Here is a 15,270-nt window from a genome sequence, read left to right on the forward strand (position 1 = left end):
GAATTTCTTAGTGATTACATATAGAAGCATACTTACCTTTTCATTCTGTACATGAACCAATCAAATAAATGTACATTGAAAGTTGAGTGGTCCAGGGTTAGGCGTAAAAGCATTTCAAAAACCTAAGGTTCTATTAGATTATTAGACCACAAGTAGAATTTGAGAATTCACTCAGACATTTATAAGACTTGACTGAGCCCTAAACACATTCTTCAGACCCAATCTACATTCATTTGTAGCTGAATCCTTAGCCCTTGATAACCCTGTGTTCTTTGTCCATGTCAGGAAAAATAATGACCTCCTTTACTGAATTTTGTCCTTATGAATTACCGTAAACAATGGCTTTTAGATTTATTTACTGTGTTGAGGTATATATTAATTTATATATATATATATATATGATATATATAAGTGAAATATCAGAAATAACACTTGAATCTATGAGCATACTGAATTGAAATAATAATAGATCAAAATAAGTTTTGCCAACAGAGTTTAGACAAATAATAAACAATATGTTCAGAAAAGTGTGCTATAAAATAGAAAATACAAAGACTAATAGTAACAAATAAATTGTGAACTAAGGAAGGAGTTGCAGTAACCAGGACAAAAGCATTTCATGAAGAGTTAGCTGCTGGGCTTTGACTTACAAGTAAACATAAAGCATATCAGAAAAGAAGTCTGTGGTGTAACCATAGTCAAGAAGAACTAGAATACATGGTATGTTACAGAGATTGAGTGGATCATATCTGTCCCAGCTATATGAAAGTATTCACTTAGTAAAACAGTTACAAAGAGAAGACTTTATTCTGTGGATACTGAAGACTGATCACACAATTCCCCTTAGCTACATGCATGGTTGTACAGGTTGAAGGCTACTGCCAGCCTCCCTTACACATGGGCTGGAAGACAGGAAGTGATAAATGCTTCCTGGAACGTGGCAGTATACGCTGGGAAAGCTGACAGAAGAGAAGACCATCAGGCCGACACTCTTGGGACTGTTTACACACATGCTTCCTAAAATATAAAAGCTCTTCTGTTTTGTTTAGTCAGTTAGTATTCTGAACTCTACAGCATAAGACATGAGCCTACAGACTGGTCCATTGCTTTCTTATAGCCGCTGTGATGGGAGCAAATCTTAGGACAGCTAATGACTGAGTTATAAGTCCCAAAATGGGTTATAAATGATACATATGCTACTGAGTTAGACGGTTCAGTCTTCCTTAAAATGAGGACCGTCTTGGTTAATGCCATTTGCAGGACCATGTTGACTAAGAGTGGGGTCTGCAGGATTTACAAGAAAGCGTGAAGAAGGCATTCCTGAGACAGTCCTGGTAGTAGAACAGCAGTAAAGAGAGAGACAGAGAGCAATGTGTGTCATTAGTCAAAACTCCATACGATTTGGACTTACTCTGGAGAAGTAGCAGGGAGGCAATTAGATAAAAGTGTCACTCGGAAGGAAGGCGATTTTGAAGGACAATTGTGCCTGGAGATATTGAATCGCATGCAGGAGGATCTGGCTTTCTCACTGGGACACTAAGCTGAGACTCAACCACAGGCTGATAAAGACACCGTGGAACTCAGTGAAGAGCAGGGAATCATCAGAGTGCTGTGTTGGTGTGTGGGAGATCAATAGTCTAAGCTGCTCTTCCTTGTTGGTAAAATGGAACTAATGATGCCCACAAAGTAGAAAAATCAGCATAGAGAACAGAGGGAACTTGTGTCAGTACATTGCAGGCTGTGCCTGCCACTTTTGAGGCTCCCGTGAATGCAGAGAAGCCTGCAATTAGCATATTAAAATGGAAGATAAAAGAACATTCAAGGTGATGTTGGAGATTCTTCTGTATAGGTTCTTGGGGTTCCCTTGGATGAGAACTCTGTTCCCAGTAAAGGAAAATGTACTTTTAAATCACAGGATGGTAAGAATGGGGGTGACTCGAGCAACGTGGCAGCTGGCCGTATTTTCTTTTAAAAGGAGGCGGGCTCTTTTGTCACGGAAGATTCAGTAGCTTATTTATTTCTCATTTCTTTACCTCCTTTGACGCCTCAGTAGGAATAGGAGTTCAGACAAAGAGAAGCTGTTGGAGCGTCCTGTTTAAGATTCTCTTCATGCGATTTGGTCCTCAGCCCATTTTCTGTCAGACTTCCTGAAATGGGAAAGCAATGCATAAAAATTCTCAGGCTCCACAGTGTATTCTCCTAAGCGGCAGACTGGAATTTACAGCTGCCCGTAGACTTCCCCATCTGCATGTCCTGCAGGCACCCCCAAGTCAGTACATTCCCAAAGCAAATGAATTACCCGTCCACCCCCTCATTCTCCTCCAGCCTTCTATCTGAGGTAACAACACTATTGCCGGCTTACCAGGTACAAAATGTCGAAATATTGATTCCTTTCTTTTCTATCATGTAACCCCAATGTCAGTCTGCGGCTACCTTGCAGAGATTCACATAACAGTGGTCTACTCTGTTTCATGCCTGTTCCTGGACTTTCATTTTCCTGGGGAGGATCTTTCTCCCTCTACACAAGCCCAGGAAAGGTCTGTCTGCTCTTTGCCCTGAGTTCGCAGTTGAACCTCCAGAGGTCTTCATTTCCTTAGACCACAGCGAAGCATGCCTTGTCCCCAGGGACCAGCACTGTGGCCCGCACTTGTTCCCCTGAGCCCCATTCCTCTTGCTTGGATAAAACAGAAGTCCTGATTCCTGCATGCGTCACTTCCTTTTCTGAAAACACTCCAGCAGCTCAACCTTGGGAATCCACAGAACGAAGCCTCAAATCCACATTTCACCCACTTCCTTTCCCCGGGTGTTCATTCCAGCATTCTGTGCCGTGCAGCCATTTACACAGATCCACGGGTCATGTCCTCACAACCTTGTTCATTATTGAAATCTCAGAGCCTTGGCTCGGCGAGTGTTGCCGTGAGTGGAGTAGGTGCTACAACTCCCTTGACCCTGCTCAAGGACCATTTCCATGTCTGAACAGCCTCCTTCTTTCCTCCTCCCTGTGCTCAGTAGGGCCACACTCACTGTGCACGTCTTTATTTATATGTCCTAGTGTTATCACAAGCGTCTCTAACCCAGATTTTATAAGCTTTATAACAGGCATCATCTCCAATTGCCTTCTCAGAGTCTCAGGGGTGCTTTGAATTACCAGTTACCCAATCTAAAAATAATCTCTTAATATTTTTTACTCTAAAACTTGAGATTTACCCCCCCAAAAAAGTTGTTAAAGGTTCCTAAAGACATAGTTAACTTTTTCCCCCACTGTACCCAAACAGAGAACTCCCTCAACTCTGCAGCATTAAATGCACTTCGTAAAGTTCCTTGCAGTTTTATTATTCCAGGTGCATGGCTACCATAAGAGGCCTTTGTGGTCCATGGCTATAAATGTCATTTGTTCCCATTAAGCAAATGTATTATATAGAAGATGATTGTCTAAATTTATAGTGACTATTCTAGAGGGTACTAAATCGGGTAATATATCAAAATACCTATTTTAAAAAGTCAATCCCTAACATTTAAAGACTGGTGTTTCCCCCAAGCTCAATATAAGCATGCTACACGACTGTGAGATCCTTCAAAAGAGATGCAAACAAACTTGACAGCTATCTAAACAAAGCAAATAAAATGCAGAGCTTTACCAAGAACTTGGTTGTCATAGGTGAGATCTGAGGAAGTGATTTATTGATGTTTCATCCTATGTAACGCCATATTCTTTCTCTCCCTTCATCTCTTTCCCGCTAAAGAACAAGAGTCTCTCTTCACTGCTTGCCTTGAACGCTCGGGCTTACGCCATCTTCCAGGCTCTGCCCTCCCAGGAGTTGAGATTACAGCATGTAGCAATCTTGATTAAAGTTTCTTAATCTTGTCAAATTAACAACAAAGGAAAGCACTGAGAAGACAAATGAACAGAAGTGACTTACTATATCCAGTGTGCTTAGCAAAAACAGGAACTTGAAGAAGTAAAGACATCCTGTCTCTTTTCAATGAAAATTAGTTTACATATTAGTTCCTGAGTTTGAAAATTACTAATATTGTATTCAGTCCTTTGAGAGAGAGAGGTCTGTAGACTTTATTTTATACTTGCCATGCACCCCACTGCCACCCTTGCATGGTGCGAAAAATAAGGCGGAGGAGCCATCTTGACTTTGATTACAAGGGACATATGGAGGCCACATGGGACATATGGCGGCCTCATAAAACCTGTTCTGCTTTGGGCCGTTTACCCTTAGCTAGGAAGACTTGGAACATGAATAATTCCCCGTGTGTATGTGTGTGTGTGTGTGTGTGTGTGTAGGGGTGTATGTGTGTGTGTGTGTGTGTGTGTGTAGGGGTGTGTGTGTGTGTGGTGTCTTTTGTCCCTCACCCATGGACTGAGCTAAGGCTCTGACTTTTCAGTTCTCTCTTCTTTCTGTAGCTGAATAGCGAATATGGGTCCAAGTACTAAGCTGGACAGTGCTACTGACACTTTGGCAAGTAGGATCCTATAAAGAAGTGAAAGAATGGGTCACATCCTGGGGACAGTGATGCCTGCAATGGTGGAGGACACAGAGAAAGAGGCACGAGACAACACTTGAATTTCTTTAACTTGAAAGAACAGGCCTCTGTGGCTGGGTCTAGGGCCCTCATTGTACAACTTGCTTGCGGTGCAGCCTCCAGAGCTCTGAGGCCTCATCCCATCTGGAAACATAAGAGAGCTTCAGAAGGGCTCAAAGCATAGGGCTTCAAATCTGTCTACAGAGCCCACTGTGGCTGGGGCCTGTGGCACTGATGTCACATGAAGTCATTCTCACCCAGACATGCTGCTCCTCCTTTTATTGTCTTCAGGTGAGCACTTGAGAATGCCCTCAGTAGTGCACTTCAACTTGAACCCAATACTTTAATCCAGGCATCCATGAAGATGGTGGTGGTGTGGTGGAGGATCTTGATAAACATGTCTTAAGACTGTGGGCTTCCTTCATCTTGAGCTTCATGTGGTCTGTGAGTTGTATCTTGGGTATTCTCAGCTTCTGGGATAATATCTACTTATCAGTGAGTGCATAACATGTGTGTTCCTCTGTGATTGGGTTACCTCACTCAGGATGATAGTTTCTAGCTCCATCCATTTGCCTAGGAAATTCATGAATTCATTGCTTTTAACAGCTGAGTAGTACTCCATTGTGTATATATATCACAATTTCTGTATCCATTCCTGTTAAGGGACATCTGGTTTTTTTCCAGTTTCTGGCTATTATAAATAAGGCTGCTGTGAACATAGTGGAGTATGTGTCCTTATTACATGTTGGAGCATCTTCTGGGTATATGCCCAACAGTGGTATAGCTGGGTCCTCGGGTAGTGCTGTGTCGTTTTCTGAGGAACTGCCAAACTGATTTCCACAGTGGTTTTACCAGCTTGCAATCCCACCAGCAATGGAGGAGTGTGTGAATAATAGGAAATCAATTTCTGTGTCTTCCTTTTGTTTTATCTTCCTAGCATTTCTATCATGTTATTCCACAGTGACCCTTTTAAATCGTAATAAAGCTTTTAGCTTAAAAAAAAGGACTGTGGGCTGCATCACTTCCAATCATGGTGGCCTCCCTCTCCCCATCTCCCACCCGATGCCTGTTCTTCTCATTTGCATCTTCTTCCTTGCTGGTCTCTTCACTGATAAAAGCGCAACCGCTGTGTATGAAAGTGGGTACCCCACACCTAAACATCATTAAAGCGATATACAGCAAACCGGTAGCCAACATCAAACTAAACCGAGAGAAACTTGAAGTAATCCCACTAAAATCAGGGACTAGACAAGGCTGTCCTCTCTCTCCATATCTTTTCAATATAGTACTTGAAGTTCTATCTAGAGCAATTAGACAACATAAGGAGGTCAAGGGGTTACAAATTGGAAAGGAAGAAGTCAAATTATCACTGTTTAAAGATGACATGATAATCTACTTAAGTGACCTGAAAACCTCCACCAGAGAACTCCTACAGCTGATAAACAACTTCAGTAAAGTGTCTGGTTATAAAATCAACTCAAGCAAATCAGTTGCCTTCCTATACTCAAAGGATAAGCAGGCTGAGAAAGAAGTTAGGGAAATGACACCCTTCACAATAGCCACAAACAATATAAAGTATCTTGGTGTGACTCAAACCAAACAAGTGAAAGATCTATACGACAAGAACTTCAGGTCTCTGAAGAAGGAAATGGAAGAAGACCTCAGAAAATGGAAAAATCTGCCATGCTCGTGGATTGACAGGATTAATATAGTTAAAATGGCCATCTTGCCGAAAGCAATCTACAGATTCATCGCAATCACCATCAAAATCCCAACTCAGTTCTTCACAGAGTTAGAAGAAGCAATTCTCAAATTCATCTGGAATAACAAAAAGCCCAGGATAACTAAAACTATTCTCAACAACAAAAGAAATTCTGGGGGAATCAGTATCCCTGACTTCAAGCAATACTACAGAGCAATAGTGTTAAAAACTGCATGGTATTGGCACGGTGACAGACAAGTGGACCAATGGAATAGAATTGAAGACACAAAAATGAATCCACACACCTATGGTCACTTGATCTTCGACAAAGGAGCCAAAAACATCCAGTGGAAAAAAGATAGCCTTTTCAACAAATGGTGCTGGTTCAGTTGGAGGTCAGCATGGAGAAGAATGCGAATTGATCTATTCTTATCTCCATGTACTAAACTCCACTCCAAGTGGATAAAGGACCTCCACATAAAGCCAGACACTCTGAAGCTAATAGAAAAGAAACTGGGGAAGACCCTTGAGGACATGGGCACAGGGGAAAAGTTCCAGAATAGAACACCAATAGCTTATGCTCTAAGATCAAGAATTGACAAATGGGACCTCATAAAATTACAATGTTTCTGTAAGGCAAAGGACAGTGTTAAAAGGACAAAACGGCAACCAACAAATTGGGAAAGGATATTCACCAACCCTACATCTGATAGAGGGCTAATATCCAATATATACAAAGAACTCAAGAAGTTAGACTCCAGGGAATCAAATAACCCTATTAAAAAATGGGGTACAGATCTAAACAAAGAATTTTCACCTGAAGAAATTCGGATGGCCGAGAGGCACCTTAAGAAGTGCTCAATATCATTAGTCATTAGGGAAATGCAAATCAAAACAACCCTGAGATTTCACCTTACACCAGTCAGAATGGCTAAGGTCAAAAACCCAGGAGACAGCAGGTGTTGGCGAGGATGTGGAGAAAGAGGAACACTCCTCCACTGCTGGTGGGGCTGTAGGATAGTACAACCACTTTGGAAATCAGTCTGGCGGTTCCTCAGAAAACTGGACATGACACTTCCAGAGGACCCTGCTATACCTCTCCTGGGCATATACCCAAAGGATTCCCCAGCATGCAATAAAATACATGCTCCATTATGTTCATAGCAGCCTTATTTATAATAGCCAGAAGCTGGAAAGAACCTAGATATCCCTCAAAGGAGGAATGGATACAGAAAATGTGGTATATTTATACAATGGGATACTACTCAGCAATTAGAAACAATGAATTCACAAAATTTTTAGGCAAATGGTTTGATCTGGAAAATATCATCCTAAGTGAGGTAACCCAATCACAAAAGAATACACATGGAATGCAATCTCTGATAAGTGGATATTAATTAGCCCAGAAGCTCTGAATACCGAAGGCACAAATCGTATAACAAATGACTTCCATGAAGAAGTATGGAGAGGGTCCTGATCCTGGAAAGGATTGATCTAGCGTTGGAGGGGAATATAAGGACAGAGAAAAAGGAGGGAGGTGATTGAAGAATGGGTGGAGAGAAGAAGGTTTATGGGACATATGGGGAGGGGGGATCCGGGAAAGGGGAAATCATTTGGAATGTAAGCAAAGAATATAGAAAATAAAAGTATTAAAATGAAAAAAAAAAGAAAGTGGGCACCCTTTCCAGAACTATATAGTCAGACCTTGTCTTGAAAATAAATAGGCACAAATCACCGTGGTCTAGAAAATATTTATTGACACCTGTATTAATTTTCTTTCCATAATCCAAGAAATGAACAGAATGCACAAGATACAGTAAAATGCACTTTTCCCGTTTCAAATAAATATCTTCTACCCTTGTAAAAAATTAATATTCTGTATAATTTGCTACAGTGTATTAACTGATGAATTAAAGCAAGGATTCTCTCTGGTTAGACTACCACTTATTTTAGAGAGCTCCCATGGGCATCTCTGCAGAGAATGTTGTTTCTCTGTGAAATTACATTGACTTCAAGTTGTTGCTTCTTGGTTTGCAAAAGAAAAAAGTAAGCTTTTTGACAAAGTGTTTATTGGGAGGAAAAAAAAAAGCATCTGAATTTTTGATGAATCAACTATGTGTGAATTCTGTTGTTAATACTTCCTGCAGCCAGAGTTACAATGATTCTTATGTTTCACACTGGTAATTTCCAAAATAAGTGGTTTACAACTTAAATTAACAGTTATAGATATAGTACAGAACCAAGACAGAATATAAAAACTCTGTTGTTGGAAGAGACAAAAGTAATGGTGCTGTACAAGACAATTTTGCCATTTTCAAATATCGTTATTCATAACATTATACAAACTGAAATCTACTGAATTATACAGACACAGCACAGACTTATATACATATATATCCCTGATAAGTTTAAGACAACATGTTAGCTCTTGCAAGTGTTATTAATAAGATTATTTTAGTAACCAACATAAATCATATTTAGGTAGTCACCAGTCTCGAAAGATTTTTATATATAATCAAATCATCGTCAAAACAATACCATCATCAGGTAATAAAGGTCTTTAGCACTAAATCCCCATGTTAGCAGTCAGTGGATAGTTTATAGGCTAGTTAGAGAAGTTAGTTAACCTTCATACACACTCCAGTGCCACCATGACGGTTCATTTCCATGGATGGACGCAGAAACACTCGTCAAACTGTATCACCTCAAAACATAACTGTGCTCAGAAAAAAAGAAAAAAAAACATACACAGTTGTTATAAACTCTGAGTTCAGCATTTGAAGGTCACCAATTTTTGTTTGTGTATTAATATGTGGAACCTTCATTTTAAAGAGTGGAGAAATTATATGCTTAGACATTCCTTTTCAGAATATTAATATGTCTAAAAATTTCTGAAATAGAAAACTGTGTAACCCCCAAAACCCACTAGCCCCACAAGTTTGTGATTTTCTTCTTTGACATTCTTCATAATTCTTCCATCTCAAAGTGTGTATTGAAGCTGTTTGCCATTGATGTATGCTCAAAGATCCTTGAAAGACTCGGTTTTAACAGTTCCACAGAGTGACATGACAAGTGCTGAGACGTATCATTTTTCAGAGATAGCATTTGGTCTGTCCCAGGCTCCCTTCTATCATAATACAGAGCCCAGAGCAGAGTAATGGTGAGAATCATAGCCAGGATTTGTGTCACACCAATGGAGATCCCCAGAAACCTTAGTACTTGCAATTGTTTGGTTCCTCTCAAAAAGGAATACATCTTCTTCCCACAACCCTGTAAAAAAGAAAAGAAAAAAATAACATAATCATTGCTAAATTGTCAAAAATAGTGATTTGAAAAAAGAAAAATCTTATCAATTAGCTAAGTTTAGGAACTTTACAATCCTTAACCATGGTATGTGCACACCTTGAAAAGCCCCGATAGCTCAGTCCGTCCAGCATCCTTCTTTTATTTTCCACACACAGTCACTGATATCAAACCCAGTGTCTGGAGTACAACTTATTAAATAGTTTGTAATGGTGGCTGCTTTTCACTTGAGAAACATAATATGACCTTGGGTATATACGTTTATTTAATCGCTATACCAATAAAATAATTACTCATAATAAATCATGAAGAATGTTTTTTAAAACAGTTCTTTGAGATTAGAGAGGTATCTCAGCTGTTAACAGCACTTGCTTCACAATTAGGACCAGAGTTCGATCCAAGCACCGTGAAACAAGCCAGGTGTCTTGTGCATGCCTGAAACTCCAAGTTCAAAGCAGTGGAGACAGGAAGATTGATGGGGTTTCGGATTTCCAGGTAGCCCCAGATTCAGAGAGAGCCACTGTCTAAACGAACAGGAAGAAGGTGACAGAGGAAGGCACCAGACACACTCTTCTGGTTTTTGAACTTTAGCAAAGGCTAGTGCAACTGCAGACGCTCATGAGGGTACACACACAGACACAGACGCAGACACAGACAGACCCACATAAATATTTTAAAGTTTTAGTATATATATAAATTTACCATTTATGAAAGGCCAAAGCAATTTGCATAATAATGAAAAGGGGTGTGCTTATAACTTTCTACATAAAAATTCAAGTCTTGGTTCAATATTTCCATTGCAATGTTTGATCCAACACCATGTGTTTAAAAGTTAATCATTATTTTCATTTTATAATCTCAATGCCAATGATACTGTTTTGAATAAAGTACCTAGTATCCAGAAGTATCTTTACGTCCATTTGAGAAACTGTTGGAAATTCTATTCTAATGCCAATCAGAATTTGTTTATTAATTTTAATAAGCTAAAAATATTAGTAACTGAAATGCCAATTTTAAACACCAAATTCTTACATAGTACAATATACATTAGTATAATTTTACATAGTATGGAATGATGATAGAAAAATAGTATTTTTTCACAGTCAAAATATTACGTTTCAACTGGGGATGTAGTGGTGTACTCCTTTAATCCCAGTACTCAAGAGGCACAGGCAGCTGGGCGGTGGTGGTTCACACCTTTAATCCCAGCACTTGGGAGGCAGAGGCAGGGGGATTTCTGAGTTTGAGGCCAGCCTGGTCTACAGAGTGAGTTCCAGGACAGTCAGGACTATACAGAGAAACCCTGTCTCGAAAAAACAAAAACAAACAAACAAAAAAAAAACCAACAAAAAAAAGAGGCACAGGCATATGGATGTCTGTGAGTTCAAGGCCAGCCTGGTCTACAAAGCAAGTTCTAGGACAGTTGTGGCTATTACATAGAGAAAACCTGTCTGGAAAAATAAAAACAAATTTTCTTTGCATGCACATGATTCTGTTTATGCAGTTAAAATCAGTGCAATCTGTAGTGTATGATAATCACATGTCTGAGCTGACCTGTTTCAGGCAATGTTGGCTCTGCATGGCCTGAGCAAACACAAGTACAGTACAAATACACAAGTGTGCACCAAACCACAGATGCAGTGAATCCTGAGAAGTGACATGGACAAAGGCTAACAGAAATACCTAGGATCCATTGCAGGTTTGACTTCACATTAAAATTTGGTCGTGGCACCTTCCGAGACCTTTTACTGTTGCCCAATTTTTCAAAACATCCCATGTGGGATCATGAGTTACAGTTTAAGAAACTATGATCTAAAGAAAGTTGGCAAACGTTTGGTGTATGTGGAGAGGACTAGACAGGGAGCATTTTAGGCTTGGCAGCCTGTACCTGTCTAGATCCAGCTTCACATTTCCTCCAGTGAGATACAAAAACAGACACGGACAATAGCTAAGGAGTCAAGTTGGGTGTTGGAGGTTCAATTCTGGCCCCCCACCACCACCATAGGGGAATGCTAGGGCAGTGAGGCTGGGGAGCACCCTCATAGAAGCAGGGAGAGGGGGAGTGGGATAGAGGGTTTTCAGAGGGGAAACCAGGAAAGGGATAACATTTGAAATGTAAGTTAATAAAATCACCCATAAAATTTTTTAAAAGATGTGTATGTGTGTGTGTGTGTGTGTGTGTGTGTGTGTGTGTGTGTTGGAAAGGACATAAACACAGTACTCAGGCATGAATAAAATAGAAGTAGAAAAAGCATGACAAAGAAAGATGGAGTAAAGAAGCAGAGAAAAGGTACTGTGGGGAAGAAATGCAACTTCTGGAGAAACAACTGTGCAGCTGTATTGTCTTTAGGGATCTGTGTTCACAGTGAGCACACAGTGTAGAAATAATCTACTCTGCTACAGAAACTTACTTTAAAATTAAGGTGACTAACTAAGAGATTATTTTATAATGTACTTGGATTCCAGTAAAAGTGACTTAGTGTTTACCCTCTAAAGATAGCCACTGGAAGAAAAAGAAATTCATAAATATTTAAATTTCAGACTCCTTGTCTGCTTCGCCAGAGACCACAAAAAATTCATACGTCAATGGGGACTAAACACAGCATCAGTGTTCATTTCATATATCTTATTAGAAGGAAGGAAGTCCTTCCATTTGCAAAGAAAAATACTTGTTGGTAAATTTACTCCAATAATACATGACTTCAAAACAGTAAGAAAAAAGTGGTCACTCTGCAGTACCTGCCCTTTCCTGGTGATAAACGAAAAAAGAAAAAAAAAAGAGCAAAGGGTTGTCATCCTTACCAAGAGTAAATGTAATGTGCTTAAGAACTTATAACATGGGCTGGAGAGAGATGGCTCAGTGGTTAAGAGCACTGACTCTTCCAGAGGTCCTGAGTTCAATTCCCAGCAACCACAAGGTGGTTCACAACCATCTGTAATGGGATCCGATGCCCTATTCTGGTGTTTCTGGAGAAATTACAGTGTACTCATACATATAAAATGAATCTTTTAAAAGGAAAAAAAAAGAACTTACAATATTTAACATCGACTTGTAGTCATGTCTTGGCTTTCCTACCATAGCAAGAAAGATGAGCGCACACACTGACATGCACAAGTGATCTGGAGAAAACCAAAACACAAATCACCAGGACGGTTTTACCAAGTTCAAAAGCTTTGAAACAATTCTACTCCGCTATTTATCAGTCTGTTTGCCTTTAAGATGCTCATGTATAATGTGGTACAGTGTAGACCCACTGCCAAGTCATGAACGGAAGACTCACTATGCTCATCTTGAAGAGATAACCAGTGCCACTTGTTTGGGACATTGAGAGGGTTAATGAATGCTCAGAATTGTTTCTAGAACACACTAGAGAAAAAGGTACGCAGAGTCTGATCTCTGTGTCAGGCCACAGGGTAGAAAGCTCAAATCTACATGCAGAAGAAAAAAATTAATGACCAGCAGATAGAAGCCAAGTTGCAAGACTTTGTAAGATAATGAAAAATCCCCAAGATGTAACATTATGTCACCAACAAATACTGATCGTTTTAACCCTTGCCCGAAAGAGCCAAAATGGCCCTCAGTGTTTTTTTAGGAAAGTGAAATCACTATCCAAAATGTCTACCTGTTATTGAGAGGTTAGATCACTAACCTTCTGACAGAGTGGAGTTTATATAACTTAGAAATAGCTACTTTTTAATAATTACATGTAAATTCAAAGCTTTTGGTTTTAGACATGTAGAATGTTAATGTGCATAGACACCTCTTTTAACTTTATTGATGAAAAATATGTATCATATTGTCCTATCTGTTTCTCAGGAAATGAATATACTACAGCCTTCGGTTGTGTCTGGCTGATGATCCTTGTCTCTGTCTACAGTACTGAGGCATGAATATGAGTCTTTAATGCATATGAAAAATTAGTATAGACAGTCTAACATTTAGTTAATGATAAATTTTAGAACGAAAGGTGAACCACTCAAGGATCCACATTTTCGATTAGATGAGAAAAGTAAGTTCAAAAGATCTATTATGTAACACAGTGTCTACAGTTAATAATGCATTTAAAAGGCAAAGCATTCAGGAAATATCCATGCTGATGGCTCAAGCCTTTGAAATGCAATACATCAATTATTTCATTTTACTCCCTCAATAGTCTCTGAAATGTAAATTTTGCCTATATATTTTCATTTCTGTATTAAGTCCTTCTTCCCTTTACAGTAATTCATTTTAAACAGACAGCTCACAGGAAAGGTAATGTTTCTTTTTCAAATATGTAAGTAAAGCACAGCTGTAGTTGGTCACGCACAACCTGTTTAGCTTCATATTTTGGCATTATAAGCAGTCAGTGTTTTCAACATCACATTTAGCTTTTATTTTAAAATGTACAGTAAATTGTATTATCCAAGATGTGCTAGGAATGAGATGCATTAGTTAATAAGAAACATTCAAAAGTGGGGTGGATCTTGGAAGTCAGTAGGGCAACTTTCCATCTTTTCTAAAGCTTGGAGAAAATTTAGTGACATTAGCAGCAAAGTGTACCCAGTAAAACTTCCGAGCAGCGTCTTCCACAGAAGCAATGGTCAGAATCTACTATTTCACACCTCTGGGAATTAGCCAAAGACTTCAAGCAATCCAAGTAGTGTTTATTTCAGAAGGCACCTGGGTCTCAAGAAGAGCAGAAAGCTTTGAGGCATTTGGATGTCCACTGTTCAAACTCTCATCTTTACTAGCCTTGGAAACCAGTCTACGTCCATGGTGGATACTGGACACAGAAGAGCAGAATGGAGTTGATGCCCTTTAAAAGCATAATTCCTAACAAGAATTGCTATTATTTGTCAGCTCTGGTTGCTGTCTAGGACTCTAGGCTATTTTTATGTGACTTTAGAGTTCAGCCCCTGAGCCTTTAGAGTTAGTAAAAGCCCCTGGAAATGTTCACCAAAGACCCTCAGAGTGTCTGTTGACCACAGCAGCAACTTGAGGTGTGGGTTGGCAGTTGTACACTTTTGAGCCAAAGCAATGCTTAAGAGACCTCATAGTTAAGGAACAGTGAGTCCACCTATGGTATATGTGGGAGAGCTCTATCTGTTTATGACATCTGAGAAAGTTACAAACATTCCCAAGGTTATAGAGCTTGGGTAAAGACATGAGAAGGCCCTACCCTACAATCTCACTCCTAAATAGCCTTAAGATTCTTTGGCAAAAGGCTAGGAGACCTACTGGCTCCAGTCACCTCAGGAAATCTCTGTTCATTCACTAACTGACCCTATGCCAAACTACCTGATCAGGAACTTCAAAAGCCACTCATAACAAAATGAACACAGACTTTACAAAATTAGGGCAGACAATTTAACAGGTTATCAACCAACCACAAGAAATGTTCATGGCACAGGGTGAATGGCTCTTAAATTATTTGGAATGTCCAGCTGGAAGGAAGGAAAGGAAGGAAGAAAGAAAGGTATAAGGATGGAGAAGAGGAATAAAAGTAGGGAGGAAAGAGGGAGGCAGAAAGGGAAGTAGAGAGGGAGGAAGGGAGGGGGAAAGGGAGGAAAGGAACAAGGAACAGACAGGGGTGAGGGGGAAAGAAAAATTACATGACATGCAAAGAAAGAAGAAAGACTCACATATACAATATAAAAATGTTTTAAAGTACTGATTCTCAATCTTCCTGATGCTCTCATTAATACAGTTAGCTATGTTAGGGTAACCCCCAACCATGGAATTATTTTCATTG

General features: G+C 39.6%; 1 protein-coding gene across 5 annotated transcripts in view; it reads right to left on the reverse strand.

Annotated features, from left to right (window-relative positions):
• Nucleotides 1-7,966: 7,966 nt before the first annotated feature.
• Nucleotides 7,967-15,270, reverse strand: part of Tspan12 (tetraspanin 12) — a 65,513-nt gene continuing 58,209 nt past the window's right edge. For all 5 annotated transcript variants that reach the window (XM_052173288.1, XM_052173283.1, XM_052173284.1 and 2 more), the window contains one exon: nucleotides 7,967-9,505. In XM_052173288.1, coding sequence (XP_052029248.1) covers nucleotides 9,200-9,505 — 306 coding nt within the window. In that variant the 3' untranslated portion in view covers nucleotides 7,967-9,199. The remainder of the gene's footprint in view (nucleotides 9,506-15,270) is intronic.

This window comes from Apodemus sylvaticus, chromosome 2 (genome assembly GCF_947179515.1).
Source record: "Apodemus sylvaticus chromosome 2, mApoSyl1.1, whole genome shotgun sequence".
NCBI classification, from domain to species: Eukaryota; Metazoa; Chordata; class Mammalia; order Rodentia; family Muridae; genus Apodemus; species Apodemus sylvaticus.